The 24544-nt window shown below is 43.2% G+C and overlaps 1 protein-coding gene across 1 annotated transcript in view; it reads left to right on the forward strand.

The window, feature by feature from the left end:
* DNAH9 (dynein axonemal heavy chain 9) overlaps window positions 1-24544 on the forward strand; it is a 372533-nt gene that overhangs the window by 160989 nt on the left and 187000 nt on the right. Inside the window, exons 34-38 of the mRNA XM_008010391.3 lie at window positions 1421-1529; window positions 3638-3785; window positions 9601-9775; window positions 14877-15050; window positions 15536-15743. Of these exons, the coding sequence (XP_008008582.3) occupies window positions 1421-1529; window positions 3638-3785; window positions 9601-9775; window positions 14877-15050; window positions 15536-15743 (814 nt within the window). The remainder of the gene's footprint in view (window positions 1-1420; window positions 1530-3637; window positions 3786-9600; window positions 9776-14876; window positions 15051-15535; window positions 15744-24544) is intronic.

Genomic DNA, 24544 nt, shown 5'->3' on the forward strand with positions numbered 1-24544 from the left:
CGCTTTCCACAATGGTTAAACTAATTTACACTCCCACCAACAGTGTATAAGTGTTCCCTTTTCTCCACAACCTCACCAGCATCTGTTCTTTTTTGATATTTTAGTAATAACAATTCTGACTGGTGTGAGATGGAATCTCGTTGTGGTTTTGATTTGCATTTCTCTCATAATCAGTGATGTTGAGATTTTTTTCATATGCTTTTTGGCTACATGTATGTCTTCTTTAGAAAAGTTTCTGTTCATGTTCTTTGCCCACTTTTTAATAGTGTTTGTTTGTTTGTCATAAGTTTGCTTAAGTTCCTTATAGATGCTGGATATTAGACGTTTGTCAGATGCATGGTTTGCAAATATTTTTTCCCATTCTTTAGGTTGTCTGTTCACTCTGTTGATCATTTCCTTTGCTGTGCAGAAGCTTTTTAGTTTAATTAGATCCTATTTGTCAATTTTGCATTTGTTGCAATGGCTGTTGGCATCTTTGTCATTAAATTTTCGCTCATTCCTATGGCCAAGATGGTATTGCCTAGGTTGTCTTCCAGGGCTTTAATAGTTTTGGATTTAAGTTTTTAATCTTCTTAAGTTAATCTTTATATATCATGTAAAGAAGGGGGTCAGTTTCAGTCTTCTGCATATGGCTAGCCAGTTATCCCAGCACCATGTATTAAATAGGCAGTCCTTCCCCCATTGACATACCGGAAACTGGGTAATTTATAAAGAAAAGGAGGTTGAATGAACTCACAGTTCTACATAAATGAGGAGGCCTCACAATCATGGCAGAAGGCGAAAGGCACGTCTTACATGGCAGCAGACGAGAGAATGAGAGCCAAGTGAAAGGGGTTTCCACTTATAAAACCACCAGATCGACTGGGTGACTCATGCCTGTGAGCACTCTGGGGAGCCGAGGCGGGCGGATCACGAGGTTAGGAGATCGAGACCATCCTGGCTAACACAGTGAAACCCCATCTCTACTAAAAATAGAAAAAATTAGCCTGGCATGCTGGTGGGCACCTGTAGTTTCAGCTACTCAGGAGGCTGAGGCAGGAGAATGGCGTGAACCCAGGAGGCAGAGCTTGCAGTGAGCCGAGATCATGCCACTGCACTCCAGCCTGGGCGACAGAGCAAGACTCCATCAAAAAAAAAAAAAAATCAGATTTTGTGATGGTTTTTTCTCACAACCATGAGAACAGTATAGGGGAAACCACTCCCATGATTCAATTATCTCCCACTGGGTCCCTCCCACAACACATGGGAATTATGGGAGCTACAATTCAAGATGAGATTTGGGTGGGGACATGGTCAAACCATATCAAGGAAATAATTATCCATAATCCCAACCAAACCAATAACAATCAGCCAAATCCCCACAGGCTGGCAAGGCACTTACCTCCTTCCTCACTGGCATGCCCTTCCCTGTTGTTTCCAGGTGCTGACATTGGCCAGCAATGAGAGGATTCCTCTGAACCCCACCATGAAGCTCCTCTTTGAGATCAGCCACCTGCGCACAGCCACTCCAGCAACTGTCTCTAGAGCAGGTACGGCCCAAGAAGGGAAGAACCACAAAGCTACTCCACTTAGGCAGGTGCCTCTTGCTTCACACGTAGTTCTGCTGACTCAGAAGGAATCTCCACATGGGAGCCAGAAGCCTGAAGTTCAGTTTTGTGAAATTGGAAATGTTATGGTAATAAGACGGGAAAGAGCTTTTGAGCTGCACAATTATCCTCTGCACAGAAGTGTCCAACTTAGGCTACTTTTAGGCCAGTTCTAGCCTCCCCGTCAATGGAGATGAGCAAACATCACTGTTTCTCACTAACTCCTGGTGCAGAATTGCAGCTCTATACCTTAACTTTCCTCTATCTCCACTGAACAAATTTATTAACAGAGACTGGAAGAGTTTTTTAAAAATTGTTTGGCAAAATCAAACTTAAAGAAGCAGGAGTAGAATGTCAGTTGTCAAAGGTGAGGGTTGGAGGGACAGGGCAGATGTTGGTCAATGGGTACAAAATTTCAGTTCTGCAGGATGAGTAAGTCCTAGAGATCTGCTGTACAACACAGTGCCTATAGTTAACAATACTGTAGTGTGAACTTAAAAAAATTGTTGGGCCAAGCTCGGTGGCTCACACCTATCATCCCAGCAATTTATGGGGCTGGGGTGGGCAGAGAGCTTGAGCCTGGGAGATTGAGACCAGCCTAGGCAACACACCAAAGCCCAATTACTACAAAAAAAAATACAACAAAGTGTTAAAGAGGATAGATCTCAAGTTAAGTGTTCTTAACACACACACACACACACACACACACACTTTTGGAGGTGATAGATGTTTATTACCTTGATTGCGATAATAGTTTCACTGCTGTATGCATATGTCCAATTTCAAATAGTATACCTTAAATACGTACAGCTTTTTATGTATCAATTATACTCCAATAAAGCTGTTAAAAAATAATATGAATAATAAAATAAAAGGAAATAAATAGTAAAATAAAATAATTTAAAAAGAGATCTTGTTTGGCCCCTACCGTAATATTACGTTCCCTTTCAAGAACCTCTGCTAAAATTTGTGGACACAGGCCAGGAGAGTTGTCTCTCCTGTCCTAGGGATACTCTAACAAGAGTAACGAATTTCCACAAACTTGGGGCTTTTAAAGCAACAGAAATGTATTTTCTCACATTTCTGGAAGTTGGACATCCAAAATCAAGGTCAGCAGGGCTGTGCTTCCTCTAAAGGCTTTAGGGAAGAATCTTTTTTGCATCTCCCAGCTTGGATATTCCTTGGCTTGTGGCCCCATAATGCCAGTCTCTGGCTTCTTCCCGTGGCCTTCTCTTCTGTGTGTGTCTCTCCCCTCTGTCTCTTATAAGGACACTTAGAAATGTTCCACCCAGATAACCCAGGATAGTCTCATCTCAACATCTTTAACTTAATTACATCTGCAGAGACTCTTTTTCTTTTTTCTTTTCTTTTTTTTGAGACAGAGTCTCGCTCTGTTGCCCAGGCTGGAGTGCAATGGCACAATCTCGGCTCACTGCAAGCTCCGCCTCCCGGGTTCAAGCCATTCTTCTGCCTCAGCCTCCCAAGTAGCTGGGATGACAGGCGTGTGCCACCATGCCCAGCTAATTTTTTGTATTTTTAGTAGAGACGGGGTTTCACCATATTGGCCAGACTGGTCTTGAACTCCTGACTTCAGGTGATCCACCCGCCTCGGCCTCCCAAAGTGCTGGGATTATAGGGGTGAGCCACTGTGCCCAGCCTGCAAAGACCCTTTCTCTAAATAAGATCACACTGGCAGGTTCCAGGGGTCAGGACATGGCCTTGACTTTCAGGGGACCACCAATCAACCCACTACATACCCCCCACATTCCCATGACAAGTATCGCTGATCTGTCACAGCCTTCTTTCCTCCTGAGCCTGGACTTGGCCTTGGGATTCTCAAAGCTGCTCCCCATCCATCTATCACCAGTCCATTGGAGTTGGTCCTCAATAGCAGACCCATTTACCCTCTCACATCTCGGCCAAATCTCCTTTTCTTTTCTTTTCAGTTCAGTCTTCTGTACATTTTCCAAACAGAGAAAATAACTCCCTGGGGTGAAAAATATAGTGATGTATATGGAATATTCACTAAACACTATTCTCTGTGCTCACAGGGATCTTGTACATCAACCCAGCAGACTTGGGATGGAACCCTCCGGTAAGCAGCTGGATCGACAAGAGGGAAATCCAGACAGAGAGAGCCAACCTAACCATTCTGTTTGACAAGTACATTCCAACCTGCTTAGACACACTCAGAACCAGGTAGGCCAAGAAATAAGGAAGATAGAGAGTCAAAGCAGCAATTAAAAGCCCATTGGTTCACACTTGGTGTCCTGCTGATGTTCTGTCCTGCCCCAAAGTCAGATGTTCCCAGAGCAATCCCTCCAGGCATGGCAGAAGGCAGAGGGAACACACATTAGGATGGCCATGGGATGCCTGTTGTCAGCTCAGGCATGAAGTGAGGTGAGTGAAGAGAAGGAAGATTGAAAGTCCCTTTCGTGAGTGCCACGTGGGTATATCTGAGGGAGGCTGTGGGTTGTAGTATCAGATTACAATCCAGAGACTCAGATCCTTCTGTGTACAGGGCAAGCAGCTCTGCATTTGTAATAAATAATCCACAGGCCAGATCAACAGACCTAGGAGTGAAAATGGCACGTGTTGGTGACTGTGGGGCCCACTCCCTGTGCCTGGCTGTGTGCGTTCACGGCCCAGATAATGTGGGATTGGGTATAATGTACCATCTGACGGTCCTGCCCTGTTGGATATTGTGAGTTTACCTTTCCTCTTACAGGTTTGTAAAAGTAAGAGCAACAAGCCCTGATCACTTATCACTAAGCAAGAGGCTAATCACTCTTAACCAAGAGGATACTTATTACAGCAAGAATACTATCTGTGTCAGCACAGGGAGCTGCCTGTGGTTGGAACCTGCTTTTGTTTTACACTATTTTTTGTTGTCGTTGTTACCATTTGACACATCATTCTGTGAAGCTGACACCCATCCCCATAGCGGAGGCAAGAATAGGCCCGTGAGGCTGGCGCTGTGAAGGCAATGTGACTCAGAGCCCCATGAAGACGCCACAGTTTAGAGTCAGGATTATGTTTCCCGGAAACTAAAGTCTATCATTGAAGCTGATCCCTGCCTCTTTCTTCCTGGGCTTGTCAAGCATAGGATATGATTGTGCCTCCAATGATTTGCAAGCATGGAGGCCAAGGGGAAGGGAGCACTTCAGACTGCAGGAAACAATACTGCAAGAGGGCGCCAGGTGCTCCCATTCCATATGTCCTGCCCATACCCCGAAAAATCCACTCCCGTTCAAAGTGAATTTTGTATACTTAAAAATTGAGTTGCAGTCAAGTAGGTGACATTGTGGTCTATCTTCGTTGTTTAATGAAACATTACTTTTGATTTCATAGTTTTTCTATTTCAGGGTCAATAATTATTCTTCCAATTCAACATATGTATAAGCCTTTGAAAAGCTTTCAGTCCCTGGGTGGCCCATGGGCTCTGTGGCCTTGGGATGTATTGGGCTAAAGGAGCCCATGGAGCTAACAAAGTCTGGAAGTGGAAAACAGTAGTTATTATCACAGATGGACTCGGGCAGCCAAGAGTTAGAAAACCAGAGAAGGGTAAGGTTTTAGGAAAATAGTCTATCCCTGGTGTTTTGTTTTGTTTTGTTTTGTTGGTTTTTGAGTTTTAAAATGCTTTTTAAAGTTTTATTTGTATGGATTTAGGGATAGAAGTGCAGTTGTGTTACAGGGATATATGGCGTAGTGGTGAAATCTGGCCCTTTAGTGCACCCGCCACCTGAATAGCATACATTGTATCTAATGGGGGTATTTTATCCTCACCCCCCTGCCACCCTCCCACCTTTTGGAGTCTCTGGTGTTTATTATTTCACTCTGTATTTCCATATATACCTACTGTTTAGATCCCACTTACAAGTGAGAACATGCAGTTTTTGACTATCCGTTTCACAGTCATTTCGCTAAGGATAATGGACTCCAGTTCCATGCATGTTGCTGCAAAAGACATGATTTCATTCTTTTTTATGACTAAGTAGTATTCCATATGATATACATAGATATATATACACATCACTTTTTTTTTTTGAGTCATGGTCTTGCTCTGTCACCCAGGCTGGAGTGCAGTGGTGCGATCTTGGCTCACTGCAGCCTCCACCTCTTGGGTTCAAGCGATTCTCCTGCCTCAGCCTTCTGAGTAGCTGGGATTACAAGTGAGCATTACCATATCCAGCTAATTTTTTTTTTTTTTTTTTTTTTTTTTTTGTCAGAGTCTCGCTCTGTAGCCCAGGCTGGAGTGCAGTGGCACAACCTCAACTCACTGCAACCTCCGCCTCCTGGGTTCAGGTGATTCTCCTGCCTCACCCTGCCAAGTAGCTGGGACTATAGGCATGTGCCACCATGTCCAGCTAATTTTTTGCATTTTTAGTAGAGACAGGGTTTCACCATGTTGGCCAGGATGGTCTCAGTCTCTTGACCTTGTGATCCGCCCACCTCAGCCTCTCAAAGTGCTGGGATTACAGGCGTGAGCCACTGCACCCGGCCTAATTTTTGTATTTTTTGTAGAGATGGGGTTTTGCCATGTTGGCCAGGCTGGTCTCAAACCCCTGACCTCAGGTGATCCACCTGCCTTAGCATCCCAAAGTGCTGAGATTATAGGTGTAAACCACTGCGTCCTGCCTACACCACCTTTTAAATTCAATTGTCTGTTGATGGAAACTCCGGTTGATTCCATGACTTCGCTATTGTGAATAGTGCTGCAATAAACAAGGCTGCAAGTATCTTTTTGATAAAATAATTTCTTTTCCTTTGCATCCTTGTTCTTTAGGATTTTCCTGAGACACTTGTCCCATATACCTTTAACTAAAAGTCTGCTATTTCTCACTGTGGGCATTTAGAACAAGAGATGGCAAACTCGTGTGTCTTTGTGTGTGCATGTGTGCCGGTGCATGCACAAGCCTTTAAAACAGCTTTGAATATTCTGACTGTATTAAGTCTATCCAGAGGCAACTCTCCCCCGAACTCTCTGCCCATTCTAGGTGTAATGTCTTTTCTTTCTTTTTTTTTTTTTTTTTTTTTTTCCTTTTAAACAGAGTCTCGCTCTGTCGCCCAGGCTGGAGTGCAGTGGTGCAATCTCGGCTCACTGCAACCTCTGCCTCCCGGGTTCAAGAGATTCTCCTGCCTCAGCCTCCTGAGTAGCTGGGACTATAGGCGCCTACCACCACACCCAGCTAATTTTTGTATTTTTTGTAGAGACAGAGTTTCACCATGTTGGCCAGGATGGTCTCAATCTCTTGACCTCGTGATCTGCCCTCCTGGGCCTCCCAAAGTGCTGGGATTACAGGCATAAGCCACCATGCCCAGCCGATGTCTTTTCATTCTCACAGCCATCCTGCTGATGAGGGAGCTGTGGCTCCACGATGCTCCCCTGGCATCATAGCCAGTTAGTAACAGACACTTGCTTTAAAGCCTTCCTTCTATTTTATGCAGTCACAGTGTTGTAATGCCCACTTCATGTGGCCCTGTCACTACAAAGCCATGTCATGTCAACAGATAATAACTTCTTATTAAATAAGCAGGCCCATAAGGGGCAATTATAAAACAGCTTTATTTTATTTCCTACTGTTCCTTTAAAACCATTATATGTGACTAGTTCTTCTCCTGCCCCTGCGTGAGATCTAGGTCAAGGTCTATGACTTTTCTGTATGACTTTTCAGATAAAAAGGCATCTGATCACTTCTAGTCACACAGTCATACATACACGTGTGTGTTAGTCCAGTGAAAATATAAAGAAACAAACTCCATTCATGATGGAGGCTTCTGCCCCACCCGCCTCAGCTCAGGACTGCAATGGGAAAGGGGCGTGTTTTTGACTTCTCTCCTTTCTCTGCCAGTGACCTACTCCCTAGCTATGACTTCTGACCCCTCGGCATAAAAGAGGGGTGGAGAGAAGAGGGGAAGGGGCAGGAGAAGTCTTACCTGACTGCAACTGGTGCGGCCTTAGTTGGTTGCCCCAACTGTGACAGATCTTGAAATCCGACTTCTTCTCTTTGGTAATTTTTGGGAGCTCCTTGGCTCCTCCCCATCACTGGAAATCTTTCATCTGTTATTCTGGAAGAAAGTAACTGCTTCTCTAGCCAGTCAGGTCCTGCTCCTACACAAACCCCATCTGACTCACCTTATCCCTTAGCCAGCACTCAGACAACCCCTGCTGCACACAGTCCACAACTGGATTCCAGGAGATGCTTGCCCCTTCTCTGCTTTGACGAACTGGAGCACAGGCTGCACCCGCAAGGGACCTCCCCACTCTCCACTGGGAGATCAGCAACTCTCGGGGGTTTTCCAGGCAAGGGTCCTTCACCAACTCGGAGTAATCCTACTGAAGCCCCTTTCCCTGGCTGTTAGGGGAAAGCAGCTACCTTCCCTGTGCAGGAGGGGACACTTGTTGCCTACCCAGAGCTCTCTCTAGTATTCTGAATGCTAATTTCCAGGCCTTCCAGCATCTCCCGCTTTGTCCTCTGTGCTCTTGAGAGGGTGAGAAGCCAGGGTTGCAAAACCCTCTGCGAGTTGTCTGGAATCTGTGTTTGGACCAGAAGGGCAATTGGCACCTATCCTCTTTGTTATCCTCTCAGGCTTATCCAGCACTGAGCCTGAGAGAGTTGTGTTGTATCCGTCTGTTACAAATACACATCAAACAAATGAGGGAACACCCATCGAGGAGTCACTCTTCTCATCACTCATGGAAGTAATACCTAGACTATCAGACTCTAAAAACATCATAGCATTTGTTGTAAGAATTGCAACTGGATTCAAAACCAGCACAAATGCTAAAAAGTGAATGGTGTGCCGTGCAACTCTGAGGTTCAGTGCTGGCAAATGACTGTTAAGGTGCCCATTGACAGTGCCATATATGTTATGAAAATGGACTCTGCCTCCAGGCTGCCTGTGAACACGTCATCCTGTGGGAGGTGGCGATGTGGGCTGAGTGGGGGGGTACGTTGTGTACTTTGCAGATATGTGGTATGTTGAGGGTACCCATGGAAAGGAAAGTATGTGTGCGTGAGCTTGTGCATGCTCCTGCTGCACGGGGCATAGGATGTCTTTTGCGCATCTCTTGATATCTGCCTTTCAATTGAGGCCTCTAAAGCCAAGATTAAAAGTGCAAACACCAGGCCAGGGCAGGGTAACAGAGGTGTACTTTCAGTTGAAGAACTCCATTCAGTTCATCATGATTGTATAAAATAACCATCTGTCCTGGTCCACTCTACTTCCCAGATAAGATCCCAACCCCAGAAAAAGTCTTTTTGGTGTTTTCAATGGAAGGAAACTTCTGAGGTGAAGAGGTAAAAGGGCAAACCTCAGAACTGCACCCAAAGTGCCTCTTTAGGTGCTTTTTTTTTTTTTTTTTTTTTTTTTTTTTTTTGACGGAGTCTCACTCTGTCACCCAGGCTGAAATGCAGTGGTACAATCTCGGCTCACTGCAAGCTCTGCCTCCCAGGTTCACGCCATTCTCCTGCCTAAGCCTCCTGAGTAGCTGGGACTACAGGCACCCGCCACCGCGCCCAGCTAATTTTTTGTATTTTTAGCAGAGACAGGGTTTCACCTGTTAGCCAGGATGGTCTCGACCTCCTGACCTCGTGAACCTCTCGCCTCAGCCTCCCAAAGTGCTGGGATTACAGTTTAGGCGCTTTTTGACAGTTGCAGAAATTGTGAAACGAGCGAAAAAGTGGTTTTTCCTTGTTGCAAACACCTGGGTTTCCCAGGGACTGAGAGGGGATCATCAACAGAAAGAGAAGTGCACAGGGAGAGGGTGTCAAAGGAAAGGAGATGAGAAAGTCCTCAGGAGAGCTCTGGGCCCTTACTTCCTTACAAAGGAAGCTGGCACAAGAACAGCTGATGAGAATAAAGGCTTAAGTGGCGCTTTGGTCGTCAGTAATCCCAAAGAACTTGACAGGCCATGAGTCTGCTGAAACTGAGTGGTTCCATAGCTGTCCAACAGCACCACCAGAATGGAATATCCACTGTGTTTCAGATCCCCTCGGGTCTCTCTTTGCAGGTTTAAGAAAATCATTCCCATCCCAGAGCAGAGCATGGTTCAGATGGTGTGTCACCTTCTGGAATGTCTCCTGACCACGGAGGACATCCCTGCAGACTGCCCTAAGGAAATTTATGAGCACTATTTTGTGTTTGCTGCCATCTGGGCTTTTGGCGGAGCAATGGTCCAGGATCAGGTAAGGAAATATGTTGAGTTCAACACCCATGTTGAAGTCTGTAGCAGCAAAAAATGATCCTTTAGCAAAGATTTGGAAGACAGGACAGCAAACTATTTAGTCACCTACCTATTACTCTGCTAAAGACATCAGTCCCCCTAGCAAGCCCTCATAGGGTGAGATACATGAGGTCATGGTGTGTTCAGAGCTTTTCCTTTTTGAGCTACTGAACATACCTTTGATTTCTTGGGAACTTATACAGTGTTTGAGTTTGAGCAACTGCTGGTATATATGCACTACTTTGCCACGTGGTGTGTTTGTGGAGAAAGGGGTGGAAGGAGGCTGTGCTCTGGAAGCTTGAGTGGAAGGAAACCCTTCAGTTTTCTTAAAAACCTCTAGAACGAGGATGTACCACTCCCTACCAGGCCAGAGTTAACCATCATATCTCCATATCCATGAAACTCAAAGCTGTCCAGAGAAGGTTGGACCAAAGTCTAGTTAGCATCTAGGATTGGAAAACCAAAGTGGAATTTATCTCATACTGTTGACTGCTATAGTCTCATGTTGATTGGAAGAAGGGATATGTGGTTTGGAATATCTTTGCATCCTATCCCCTCACCCTTCTAGTATTTCTAGCCTTTTTCTTTACTTATTTTTCTCCAAATACAAGATATTTTATCTAGAAAGAAAAACATTCAATATTATGCAAACCAGTCTCTTATAAACTGATGCTAGCTCTTATGCAATATTGTATGGCAGTTAAGAACATGGACTGTGTTAGCAAATTTTAAGTATACAATAGAGTATTGTTACTATAGGAACTTTCCTGTACAGAAGATTTATTCATCTTGGACTTAATCATTTTTATAACCAAAACTTTGTACCTTTTGACCTATACCTCCCATTGCTTCCTCCCCCAGCCACTGGCAACCTCAATTCCTCTCTCCACTTCTGTGAATTGACTATTTTAGCTGCATCTTGTAAGTGGAATCATGTCAGATTTGTTCTTCCGTGCCTGGCTTATTTCACCTAGCATGACAACCTCCAGGTTCATCACGTTGTTGCAAATGGAAAGATTTCCTTTTTCTTGAAAAAAAAAAAAGAAAAAAGAAAGATTTCTAAGAGGGAAGATAAATCTTACATCAAATGTTCTTAGTGCAAAACAACAATAACAATAATAGTAACAATGATAAACAAAAGCATGGAAGGGAACTTTGAAGGTGATATGGAGGTTTATGCATAGACTGTGGTGATGGTTTCACAAGTATATTCTAAACTCATCACATCGTATGGGTTAAATATGTACAGCTTTTTGTATATCAGTCATACCACCATAAAGTGATTTTTAAAAATCAATGAGAAAAGCAAAAAATAAAAAAGAACATGAACTGTGGATTTGAACTGTAACTCTGCCCCTATTATCTGGGGAACCTTAGGCAAGTAACTTAACCTCTCTCTACCTTACTCTCGCCATGTTCACAAAGGATAATGATAGGGGTACCCAGCTCCTAGGAGGGTGGTGAGGATTAAATTGAATGCATACTGTTCTAATCACTCAGCATGAATCTATGCAAGGTACTTAGCACAACCCATGGGTGTTTGTTATTAATATTCTTCTAGTAAAAATATTCAGTTCCATAGCAAGTATCTGCTGCCTCTCTTGCAACAGGGGATCAGACCGAGCTGTAATTGTTAGAAAGTTATGATTTACCCTTTTCAGTCTGGATTGATTGTGAGCCTCTTTCAAAGAAAGGTAGAAAGTTTCAGCCTCCCCAGGCAAAATCATGTTCTAGAACTCCAAAATGAAAGTGAACTTGGACACAAAAGAATTAGCAATTAACTTCTTTTTCATTTTCAAGGGCCCTGGTTGTTAACATCCGTCCTACCAACCATCACTCCGTGATGTGTTCTTTGGTGCTCAAAATTCAGAAAGCAGCTCTTGCAGGCTCTCAGGAAGTGTGCCTTTCTCTACCCCCCTCCCCAGAGCCGGATGCCCTGGAGGCAGAAAGGGAAATCTCCAAGGACAGGAGGATACATGAACCAGGAATTTGACATCTGAAAATTTTCTGCTGTCTTTCTGTAGTCTTTGGAGCTTCTCTGTGGACTACTTCTTTGACAGCTTTACGTTTCCCCTTTGAGGCAAAGATGCAGAGATTTCAGCAGGATGGATGAGACCTGGCTGAACTGCACAGAGATCCCAAATGCATAGGTTATTACTCCCCATCAAATGCAGTCCCTGACCTGGGGCTGGCAAAATGTCAGACAGCGACCGCTGGGCTTCTCTCTCGTATTGATGCTGAGCAGGCAGTGGGGTATCAGGATGAAAATATGTGATCAATTTTTCTAACTCTGGGTATAAAAATTTAAATCCCCTCAAGCCTTTTAAAAGCCCCAGAGAAAGCATCCCTCCAGGCGTCCTGGGCACTGGAGCACTTGAAGTAATCGACAGCCCTGCCGGCAACCTGGAGAGAGGACAAGGGAGAAAGCTTTTAGCAGCAGGGCACATCCCAGACCCCTACACAGCCTGCATTAAAGCTGAACACCAAAAGTAGTGCTGTAAATAGGAAGGTAGGAATTTGGCCAACATATTCACATCAGGAACACCAATGGTGCTTACATTGAAAAAACTGTCATAAAAGCAGAACAGAACTACAAAAACAATCTCTCGGAAACATGAGGTAGAGAAAACACCAGATTGTGAGACTGACAACCTGAGTTCAACTCCCAATTCTGTCTTTTCATAAAACCCCCACTTCATAAAACAGGAATAATTTTAAGTAACCAGGATAACCCATAGCATTGTGAAAATGAAGCGAAGTAACACTAGGTTCCCAACTCTACGACAGTATGCCAGTAAAGTCCTCATGTCCTCCAGGTTAAAGGGCAGAGAGAAAAGAGTGAACCATCAGAGCCCAAGGGAGATGGGGATTTCAGAAGGGACCATGTTGAAGAGATACTGTGGAGTGGAATTAAGAACAGATCATTGGGCCAGATGCAGGGGCTCACACCTGTAATCCCGGCACTTTGGGAGACCAAGACAGGTGGATCACGAGGTCCATAGTTCAAGACCCGCCTAGACAATATGGTGAAACCCCGTCTCTACTAAAAATATAAAAAGTTAGCCGGGCTTGGGCATGGTGGTGGGCGCCTGTAGTCCCAGCTGCTCGGGAGGCTGAGGCAGAGAACTGCTTGAACCCGGAAGGCGGAGGTTGCCGTGAGCAGAGATCACGCCACTGCACTCCAGCCTGGGCGACAGAGCGAGACTCCGTCTCAAAAAAAGAAAAAAGAAAAAGTAAAAGAAAGGACCATTGGACTGGCCCAGCAGAGGTCACCTTGATTTTACAGTGTCCAATTATAGTACAAGGTGCGGTCAAGCACTAGCTTACAGGAAGGTGAGACAATGTCGGTATGGCCCAGCCAAGGGCTTAGCTGAGAAATTGCCGGGCATCTCAAGGCAGCATCGGGAGTGAGGAAAGGAGAAGACCCACACTTCCTTCTAGAGGTAGCCTTCATTTCAGAGTTTCCATAGAAACCTAAAATCTGGTTTTTGTAGAAAGTTGAAGGTCTTGAAGCGTATTATATAGGAGTTAAGAATGGGAGTTTACTCTAGGCTTCTGGTTCCAGAGAACAATATTGAGAAGTTTTAACGTCCCCTTGATCTAAATTCAAATCAGAATCAGAACATCAAACAAATCTTTTCTTATCTTACCACCCATTTCCACTGTCATTTTAAAGCAAAAGACTTCAATTCTATTTACTTAACAGATAGCAAAATGAGGAATGCCCTTTTTTCGGAGTTCGTAGTTGTTACCATGTGCCCATCTCCCTGGTCTGTTCAGCGTTTGAACTCTGTCTTTGTCCTGCCCTCCATGAGTATTTTCTCTCTCTCTCTCTCTCTCTTTTTTTTTTTTTTTTTTTCTGTTTTTGAGACAGCGTCTCACTCTGTCGCCCAGGCTGGAGTGCAGTGGCACGATTTCAGCTCACTGCAAACTCCACCTCCTGGGTTCACACCATTCTCCTGCCTCAGCCTCCCGAGTAGCTGGGACTACAGGCGCCAGTCACAACACCCGGCTAATTTTTTAGTATTTTTAGTAGAGACGGGGTTTCACCGTATTAGCCAGAATGGTTTCCATCTCCTGACCTTGTGATCCGCCCGCCTTGGCCTCCCAAAGTGCTGGGATTACAGGCGTGAGCCACCACGCCCAGTCGAATATTTTCTAAAATGTCCAATATGGGACTTTTTTTTCTTTTAGGATTTTCCTTAGTTCAGTATGTTTAAAGAGTGGGTTTGCCCTCCCAGAGAGTTGCCAGTAGCAATGGGTATGTTTTGGGTCTGAGTGTGTGTGTGTGTGTGTGTGTGTGTAGTGTGTGTGTGTGTGCACGTTTGCTTGGACACAATAAGATGGTTTGAGTACACTGGGTGCACAGCCCCATGTGTAACAGGCCCATTGTCTAATAGGCATGCACGCAAATTATATGCCTGTAGCTATTCCTCCTGTACTACACCAGTACAGCTCTGTCTCTCCCACTGCTCCTAGATTCTAGGATTTTAGCTCTTACAAGAACCTTGGAAATCTTTCTAGAAACCTCATTTTACAGTTGAGGAGATTGAGGCATAGAAAGAAGGACTTGCCCGTGGTTACCTACCTGACACCCATACCCTTCTGAGGCTCTTCTCACTCCAACGCTCTGTGCCCCACGTGTCAAGAGTCACCATTCCACTCCAACCTCAGGCTGCCATCCTGGGAACTGCAGAGAATCTCAGGCATCAAAGAATGGGACCAATCTCTCTCTCCAGGAGTTCTTGATTCTCCCCCATGTTCTTCCACCTCCCTCCCTCAACCCTCTCCACCCTTCAATGACCATAAGACATGGCAGGGATCAGGCTGGCTCAGCTGCGTGGTCAGCAAGGATGCCTGTGCGTGCCCCCTGCATAGCTGGGCCTGGTCAGGATTGACCCCCAGGGCAGCACTGCCTTCCTGGAGAAGCTGGTCTATCCGGCAGGCCCCCACAGGGAGGAGCACATTATCCTGCCCTGACCTTCTATCTTATGCTGTGGCCTCCTGTGTGGGCTTCTTGAGTTCTGGAGGACCTTGTCCCCTGACTGTCTTTGTTTTTACAGCTTGTGGACTACCGGGCAGAGTTCAGCAAATGGTGGCTGACTGAGTTCAAAACAGTCAAGTTTCCTGCCCAAGGAACCATCTTTGACTATTACATCGACCCAGAGACCAAGAAATTCGAGCCTTGGTCCAAGCTCATCCCCCAGTTTGAATTTGACCCTGAGATGCCCTTGCAGGTGAGTGCGGCTGAGCGGCCCAGGGCGTGCGTGCAGTTACCCTCAAGGATCTGCAGTGGCTCCAGTAGCAGCCACGCATGGGCATCTGAGCATTTGTCCTTGCTAGGAACTAGTCATCCCCAGCTCCATGACTTTGCAGGGAGATGATAGGCGTAATGAAGTCACAGATTCTCCTAAAGGCCAGGACATTTCCTCAAGAGAGGAGGAAATGGCAGGGGCAGAAGATTTTAAAATGCATTAGAGAGGCCACAGAGAAAGAGGCCCGGGTGGTAGAGGAGAGTGGGGAAGCTCTCTGCCCAACTGCAGGGAGCCCAGAGAGCGAGTCTGTGGGATGGTCCCACTGTGAATATCAGGGAAGATACTCCTGACCTGTGTTGATTTGGGGAGCTCCATACCCGCTCTTCTGAAATGCTTTGGAACATTGGTGGTACATCTGTTTCTCCCTGGAACCCTCCCTTGGCAGGTTTATTGTGCTCCTGTTCCAGGCATGTTTGGTGCACACGAGTGAGACCATCCGTGTGTGCTACTTCATGGAGCGGCTGATGGCGCGGCGGCGGCCTGTCATGCTGGTGGGCACAGCTGGCACTGGCAAGTCGGTGCTGGTGAGAGCTAAGCTGGCCAGCCTCGACCCCGAGGCATACCTGGTGAAAAACGTGCCATTCAACTACTACACCACGTCAGCAATGCTGCAGGGTAAGCAGCCCAGGGCACCTGGGGTGGGGGGTGTGTGGTGGCCGTATCACCTGACACAGAGCTGAAGCCGAGCTTCAGGTGCCTGCCTGGCCGGACTTCTGCATACCCCAGCACTGTGCACTTCCTCCCACATGCCCCTTCTCACCTCTCCCCACATGCCTCTTTCTGGCTCCTCCAGGACCCCTTAGCTCCGCTTCTGGTCTTTCTTTCTACATTCCTCCCTGGCCTGTTAAATTCCTCAAGAGCAAGGTGTTCAACACAGAGCAGTTCAGCACCTTGATGACAAAGACAGCTACAAGCCATGGAGAGATTTGCAAGAACTTGCAGGCTTCTGGCACTGAAAGTGTCTCTAGAGATCATTTAATTCGTCTCTCTTATTATGGATGGGGAAACTGAGGCTCAGGTAAAAGGATGTGATTGCCCAAAGTCACCACCAAGTGGCGAGGCAGGCATGACACATCCAGTCTTCTGACTCCACCTGGGGCTTGCTTTTCCCGGTGTTGACACACAGAGCTCCCAAATAGACATGGGTGATGTTTTCCTCTTGCCAGAGTCTCTCTCCGCTTAATTCATTTACAACACAAAAACTCTCCTTTTTCATGGAAACAACACATTGACTAAAAACAACTTTGTTCTGGAGAAGCTTCCAAGCCATTCTTTCAACAAAATGAGGGGAGAGGCAGGGCTGGGGAGAAACCCTGCTGTTACTTCCCAAACACCGACAACCTTGTCCCACTCTGTTACTTGGTCTGAATTTCCCAGCTGACACTGCAGTGCCTCCCCACACCTAGATGTGAGCTGTTTGCAGATGGGTAAGTTAGGAGCCATAGCTTATAACGTGAAAAGTGAACCTGGCACTCTTGTTATCCGCTACATCACCCAGGCCTTAGGCCAGCAGACTTGCAAAGCAGGCTTTGTGTGCACCACCACTTTCTCTGCCTTGACCATTTTACCAAGTCCTTCTGCCATCCCTGCCTGGTGTAAACCCCGGAGTCGGCCTGCGGCGTTGCCCCCGCTAACAGTCTACTTTGCCCCCGGGGGAATCCTTTCTGCACAGTTTTTGTAGGAGTCCAGCTCTTGTAGGATTCAGGTCCAGCCAACTCAAAATGCTGATGGTGGGGAGAACCGCCTCTGCTCTCCGCCCCTCAGAGCAGCTAGGTGCCTCGAGCATGTGGACAGAGGCTCAGGCTTCCCCCCACCCGCCCTTCAGTGCCAGAGACTTCTTCACCTATTTCAAACTCACCTCTGGACTACATCTGCTGCTGAACCAATCCCAACCCAGCAACTGACTGTAGTTCAGACATGAATATTAACAAGTAAGACAAAACGAAACAACAAAGATTTACATCAGAACTTTACTAGTTTGTCAAAGATGTAAACATCCTCTATTCAAATACTGAAAAAATTGTCCACTTTTTGTGCTCTTCACAATGTTGCAGCAACAAGCATGACACACTTTTAAGGATAATCTGAATTGTTAACATTTTCCTTATTATTTTCACAAGTCTACAAAACAAATCAAGTCCTGGATTGTAGTGTTTGCCAATTTCCGTGTTGTAAATACTCCCACCTCGGCCAATTGTAAACTACCAATGCAATGTCAGTGAACAAGGAGTCAGGAAGAGATACACAGTAGCACACCATTATAAGCATTTCCACTTTACAGATACAATGGATGAAAATAACCTCCAGTATACACATGAGAGTAAATGTCATAAAATAATTAAGATGTGATGAGTTTTGAATATTTATTACCATGATTTTCAATATAATTTACTTAATTATACGTTTGTCTATATTTATTTATTTATTTGTTTATTTTTGAGATGGAGTTTCACTGTTTCTCACCCAGGCTGGAGTTCTGTGGCGTGATCCTGGCTCACTGCAACCTCTGCCTCCCAGGTTCAAGCAATTCTCTTGTCTCAGCCTCCCAAGTAGCTGGGATTTCAGGCGCCTGCCAAGACACCGGGCTAATTTTTGGATTTTTAGGAGAGATGGGGTTTCACCATGTTGGCCAGGCTGGTCTCAAACTCCTGAACTCAGGTGATCCGCCCGCCTTGGCCTCCCAAAGTCTTGGGATTACAGGCTTGAGCCACTGCGATTGGCCTAATTTATTTTTTAATAATGATCATGTTTTACAACCAGCTTGCACAATTCCCTTGGTTTCAATAATCAGCTCAAATAAACCACTGGCTTAATCTTTCCTCCATGAGGCCTCAGCATCATCACATCATAACCTTCCATCAAGGTCGAAGACATCGCATCAGCACCTGGCCGTGACCTTAAGCAGACTTCACCTGTCTGGCTAATTTAAATCTTAGCACTTCACCATCTGCCTCATAGAATTCCTCTTTCTTATTCAAATATCTACCCTTATTTGCAAGCCTCGAGTCCAACAACTGATCAGATTACCAGCTCTGCCCATTTACCTCAATTCTTATTACTGTGACAAGTACATTACTAATATTAATACTACTACTACTACTAATAATAGCAACAACAACAACTGACATTTCTCAAAGACTTATCAGGAGTGTGAATCTGACTTAGACTTTTACACTTTTCTTTTCTTTCTTTTTTTTTTTTTTACTTCTTTAATCTTGTACAGCTCTGTGAATAAGAATTTGTATTACCTTCATTTTATGCATGAGAAAACTAAGGCACAGAGAAGTTAAACAAGCTACCCTATGACACACAGTAAGTGGGGGTGCCAGGGTTCCAGAGAGTCTGACTTCAGAGCCTGTGCTCTTAACCACTAGGCTATACTGCTTCCCTGCTAAGAAACTACTTTGAAAACTGCAATAAATATTCAACATGATTACTATTATCATTAGTAGTACTATTCAGGTATTCCAGAGGAATGATTTTCTATTTAATTGATTTTTCTATGTAAATGATTTTCTATTTAATTTTATTAAATAGAATACATTCAATAATTTCTTCTAAAATTATTACAATTAATGATTTAATAAAATTAAACAGAAAAAGTGATTTAATTCTATTAAAGAGGTATTATAATATTTTTTAAATATCCTTTAAATAGAGGGTAAACATTTGGAATCAAGGAAGAGAAGATGAGTTTCTCACACTGCCCTGACCTGTCATTCTCACTCTGGATCTCTCACCTAGAGGGCTTTCTCCTTCCCTCCTGTTAGAACACAGAGAATTCCTTTTTTCTTTCTTGAGACAGTCTCGCTCTGTCGCCCAGGCTGGAGTGCAGTGGTGTAATCTTGGTTCATTGTATCCTCTGCCTCCTAGGTTCAAGCGATTCTCCTGCCTCAGCCTCCCCAGTAGCTGTGACTACAAATAAATCTCAAAACGCTGTTACATAGAACCAGGATGAAAACTGGCTCTCATTGTAGCTGAGCATTCACCAAAACCCAACACTTTCTGTTTCTTGTTAATTCCCTAATGGCCTGTTGGTAACGTTAGACCTTGAAGCCATCCCTCCTCACACCCTAAGGGATAGAGAAAGCTACTGTTCTCTAACCTCTCCTGTCCAGAGGCAACCAGGAACTGGGGAGTCATCTGAAGCCCAGAGTAGCAGCATATATGTAACAACATTCATGCAATAAAGCTCAGACCCTTAACTCTGAAAAATGCTGTATTCCCTTTTATTCCCTTATGGAAACTTCCTTCCTCTTGCCTTATGCACAGTGCAAGCAATCTTGATTATTTGGGCTTCTCAGCCTAAAACATTTTAAGAGCAACAACATGGCAGGAGAAAGGGTGTTACCAACGATTTAAAAAGTGACAGCTAGAAACCAGGTATCAAACAGGGATTTGGAGAATCAGCTGAATGTAAGAGAGATACGTACACTCAAAAGACAGCTGCTCTAGTATCATTCAATGAAGAGGCAAACTGTTGCACCTCCTTTGTGAACCCGTTACTCATTTTGCAGCCCAGTGTCTTAATCGTTATTTGCACTTAAGACCGTGTGTATTTAAGAAAAAGTTGGATGTGAGGTGGCATAGTCTGCTTGAAAGGACAGTTAGCACACCCAGACAGATGTGCAAATTTATGTTTATAATGTGTCTGTAATGGTAAAAGGGGAGCAACAGCCTAATTGTCTGTATGATAGAATATTAAACAATGTTCGAAAGAATGAGAAAATTCTGTAAATACTGAATTGGAACTATTTCCAAAATGCTGTTGAGTGAGAAAAGGAAGATACAGAACAGTATATATAGCATGCTCCAAACTGTATCTTGTTTAAAAAGAAATAAATAAAAATTTACTCACTTATATGATTTTTTAAAATATGTATAATATATACACACACACATAATTTATGCCTATATAAAAACTTAGACAATCTACAGACACAAAAGAAACATAGACAGCACTTGTCGCTGGCAAGGGAAACTGACTGGGTGCTGACGGTGGGATAGAGAATTATTTAAACCTTTTATATTTAACTATAAAATATTTCAAACATGTACAAAAGTACAGAAAATAATATAACAGATGCCAGTGTAGCACTATCCAGATTTAACAGATGCTAAAGTGTTAGCGTTATGCTAAATGGAACTTAGCATTATGAATGCAGCTAATAGGCGGGGCATGGAGGCTTCTGCCTGTAATCCCAGCACTTTGGGAGGCTGAAGCGGGTGGATCACCTGAGGTCAGGAGTTCGAGACCAGCCTGGCCAACATGATGAAACCCTGTCTCTACCAAAAATACACAAAAAAATTAGCCAGGCATGGTGGTGCGTGCCTGTAGTCCCAGCTGCTCAGGAGGCAGAGGCAGGAGAATTGCTTAAACCTGGGAGGTTGAGGCTGCCGTGAGCTGAGATCACACCACTGTACTCCAGCCTGGGCGACAGAGTAAGACCCCTGCCACAAAATAAAATAAAATAGAATAAAAGCAAGTACAGTTAATACATCACCCCTGTCGCTCCTTTCTCCTTCCTGTCCCTTATTACCTAGAGTACTAAACTCAACATGTCTCTTATTCCAAGTTTACACTTTTGAAACAAATATGTAGCCATAAAATACATAATGTTGCATATTTAAACCTCAAATATGCCATACTATACCTTTCTTTGGCAACTTACTTGTATTAGTCCATTCTCACACTGCTGTAAAGATATACCTGAGACTGGGTAATTTACAAAGGAAAGAGATTTAATGGACTCACAGTTCCATATGACTGGGAAGCCTCACAATCACGGTGGAAGGCAAAGGAGGAGCAAAGGCACATCCCACATGGTGGCAGGCAAGAGCGCGTGTGCAGGGGAACTGCCCTTTAGAAAGCCATCAAATCTCATGAGACATATTCACTATCATGAGAACAGCACAGGAAAACCCACCCCCATGATTCAATTACCTCCCAGCAGGTAGGACACGTAGGGATTATGGGAGCTACAATTCAACATGAGATTAGGGCGGGCACACAGCCAACCCATATCATTACTTTTTTAATCATTGTCTTAATACATGCAGATCTATTTCATTTATTTTCACTGCTGCATAGAATTCCATTGTGTGAATAAATCACAGCTCATTTATCCTTTTTCCTACTGAAAGGCAGCATAATCTTTTTACATTTTTTTCTTTTCTAAAAAAAAGCTATATTGAGTTATAACTGACATATAATAAACTGTACATATTTAAGGTGTACAATTTGATACATTTCAAAATATTTATACATCATGAAAGCATCATCATAATTGAAATAATGAACATAACCATCACCTCCAAACGTTTCCTCACGTTCCTTTGTAATCCCTTCCTCCCAACCCCCGCCCACCTGCCCTGTTTCAACCACTGATCTGCTTTCTATCACTATAAATTAGTTTGCATTTTCTAGAAATTTGTATAATGGAGTCATGAAATGTGCACTCTCTTTTTTTCCTGGCTTCTTTCACTCAGCATGATTTTGAGATGTATCCATGTTGTTGAGTGAATCAACGGTTCATTCTTTTCATTCTTGAATAGTAAGATAAAGTATGTAAAACACTCAAAATGATTCCCAGCATATGATAAGTGCTTTGTAAATGGAAGCTGTTATTATAATAATATTAACAACCTACTTCTCAAATTTAAGAATCTATATCAAACAATAATTTCTAAGCCCCAACTGCCAAAAAACAAAAAGCAACAAAAGCAAACCTTTTCTGCTTGAAAAATAAGTTGAACACAAGCTACGCTAAAACAGAAATAATGTTTTGGGGAGAAATATTCCAGCTTTCAAATAGACAGTAACTCCACCCAGCAAGTCAATTCTTAGAGGTCTTCAGGGGACTTTTTGCAGCTCAATCATCCTGCCAGCCCATCAGATGCTATTTTTCTCAAAATCAGATGTTCTTTTTTAGAGGAGGCAGCTGGTTGATAATACCTGCCTCTCTCCTCTCTTTCACTACATCCAGTTCTGGAATCTCCATTGTACTTCTCTAAACACGGATTCAGAACTCCTTGATGCCATTGGGGGCTATACTGCCGGCTCACAGTGTGGATAGCACACCCTTTAATGTTTACAATGGGTCAACCTTTGTGCAAAGGGCTTTCCTCACCTGCTTCATTTAATCCTCTCCAGCCTATGAGACTATTTCAATATGGCTTTTGACTGCAAGTAGTGGAAAATCTGACATTAGTGGCATAAATAGAGATTCTGTTTTTCACATGACAGGAATTCTGCAGGCAGGCAGTTGCTAATCAGGTTAGTAACAGTGATACCAATGCTGAGATATTCCTCCTTCAAGGTGGCAGAATGGCTGCTACATCAGCTATCACATCTGCATCAAAAAAAAAAAAAAAAAAAAAAGGGGGTAGGGGAGATAGTGCCCATGTCCTGACATGATAGCTCTCCAGGAACTTTATACATTTATGCCTATGTCTTAATGTTCAAAACTCTGCCACATGACACCCCAGCTGAAGACTGGCTAAAGAGAAGGAGGTTGGAATGGTGTCCAACACAGATCTGATCATAGTCCCCAGTTTTACAAGTTAATCAAATGAAGCTTAGAGGTGTTAAGGACTTACTTAAAAGTCACCCTATGAGTTAACAGCAAAGCAGTCTTATTTCATGAAGCTATGAAGACCTTCTACTTTGATAAGACTTTTAAGTCATACATCTTAATTTTCATAATAGAATGCCAACTCTGCTTCCGCTCCTCTGATATCTAGAGCATATGGATATCTTTTTCTATGATAGTCAACAGAATAGGCCCTTCCATCAGTCACTGAAAAATGTTTATTACTGGGTAGCACATGCACAAACCACAGGTTCGTAACACTGACACCTCAAGCCGAGAGAGACAGAGATCTGTGTTCATTCTCCATTCCAGCAGTTTCTCTGAACTCCACAAACCTAGCTGTACCGCTTTCATTCCCTTCATTAAATTACAATATAATGGTCTGCCCTTGGGTTTTGTTGAGGGTTACTATAATAAAAGATAACTTTAAGTTTAAGTTACTTTTTATGCCTGCTGCAAAATCTCAGTTGAAGACCATTTTGTAGCCTGATACCTGTTTTATAAGTATCTGTGATATATGCCTCCTGGAATTTGGTGCCTGCAAAATTTTTAGAGGAAAGAGGAGATGACTCTGTACCAGTAACCTGAGATGACAAGGTTATTGTAATTAAACACAGATTTAGTTCTGAGCTTTCAGGCAAGCAGTTCATAAAGGAAAATGTGAGATAAATTTTTATGTGTTTACAGTAACTATGTCATCCTACATTACTAATGTAGTTAAGTTTCTTCTCATTCTGTGTTGTTTAGCAATCCCTATTTAGTCTTTATTTTAATTGGTCTGTTTCATGTCTCTTTAAAGACTTTAAGTCTCTTCTTGTTCTTTTTGAAAATATAAATAATTTTTAAAACAAAAGAATTCATAGAGACCCACAAGACAGGATAGTTTAGAAGCAGGATAGTTTAGAAAAGTAGGAACAAAGAGCTTAGTTAAGGCTTCAATGGGCTTATAGTTTTAGCGTACAGGGAGAAGGCCAAAGATCAAGCTTATCACAGTTCTGAATTCTCTTGCCATGCAGCTGTGATTTGCATTATTAGCTCAACAAACATTTGAGTGCTTAATTACACTAATTATATAGGAGCTCAGATGTCTGAAACTTTGTCTAAAATGGATCTCTGTAACCTGTTTATTATAAACCACAAAGTTGGACAGGACCTTAAAAGATCTAATCAAATGTCCAATCTCAAAGGAGCATTGTGCTTACAATTATTACAGACAGACAGCTCTCTTCCACCTAATAACGTTTCAGTTCATGACAGAAATAAAAGTGAAATCATCAAAGATGTGTCATCTAGTGAGCACGACATTCTACTTGGAATCGTGGAAAGTTCAAATATAGTATAATGAAATTGAAAGCAACATGTATTTCAGGCAATAGAAAAATAATTCCATAAATTTTGGTACATCCAAATTATGGAACACAATGCAGCAATTAAAATCATGTTTTAGGAGTATGTTTATTACCATATAAAGAGGTTTACAATACATTAAATTAAAAAATACAGGTAGTATATTCAGTATAATTTTGATTGTGTAGAAAAAAAAAATCTAAGCAAAAAAAAAAACCAGACTAGAATAAAATACACCAAAATATTGAAAGAGAGTACTTACAGCTAGTTGATAGAACTATGGGTGATTTTCACTTCCATTATTATAATTTTCTATGCTTTTTAATCTTTCTAAAATGAATATGTATTATGTTTATAATCATGCAAAGTATGTTATTTTTTGAAAGAATAAATGCAAAGCCCTTACAAGATAACTGAAAAGTCTTAACACATGAAAAATTAAATAATATGAAAGGAAAAGGGTTCAAACAGGTATGC

The sequence above is a fragment of the Chlorocebus sabaeus genome, chromosome 16 (assembly GCF_047675955.1).
Source record: "Chlorocebus sabaeus isolate Y175 chromosome 16, mChlSab1.0.hap1, whole genome shotgun sequence".
Classification (NCBI taxonomy): domain Eukaryota; kingdom Metazoa; phylum Chordata; class Mammalia; order Primates; family Cercopithecidae; genus Chlorocebus; species Chlorocebus sabaeus.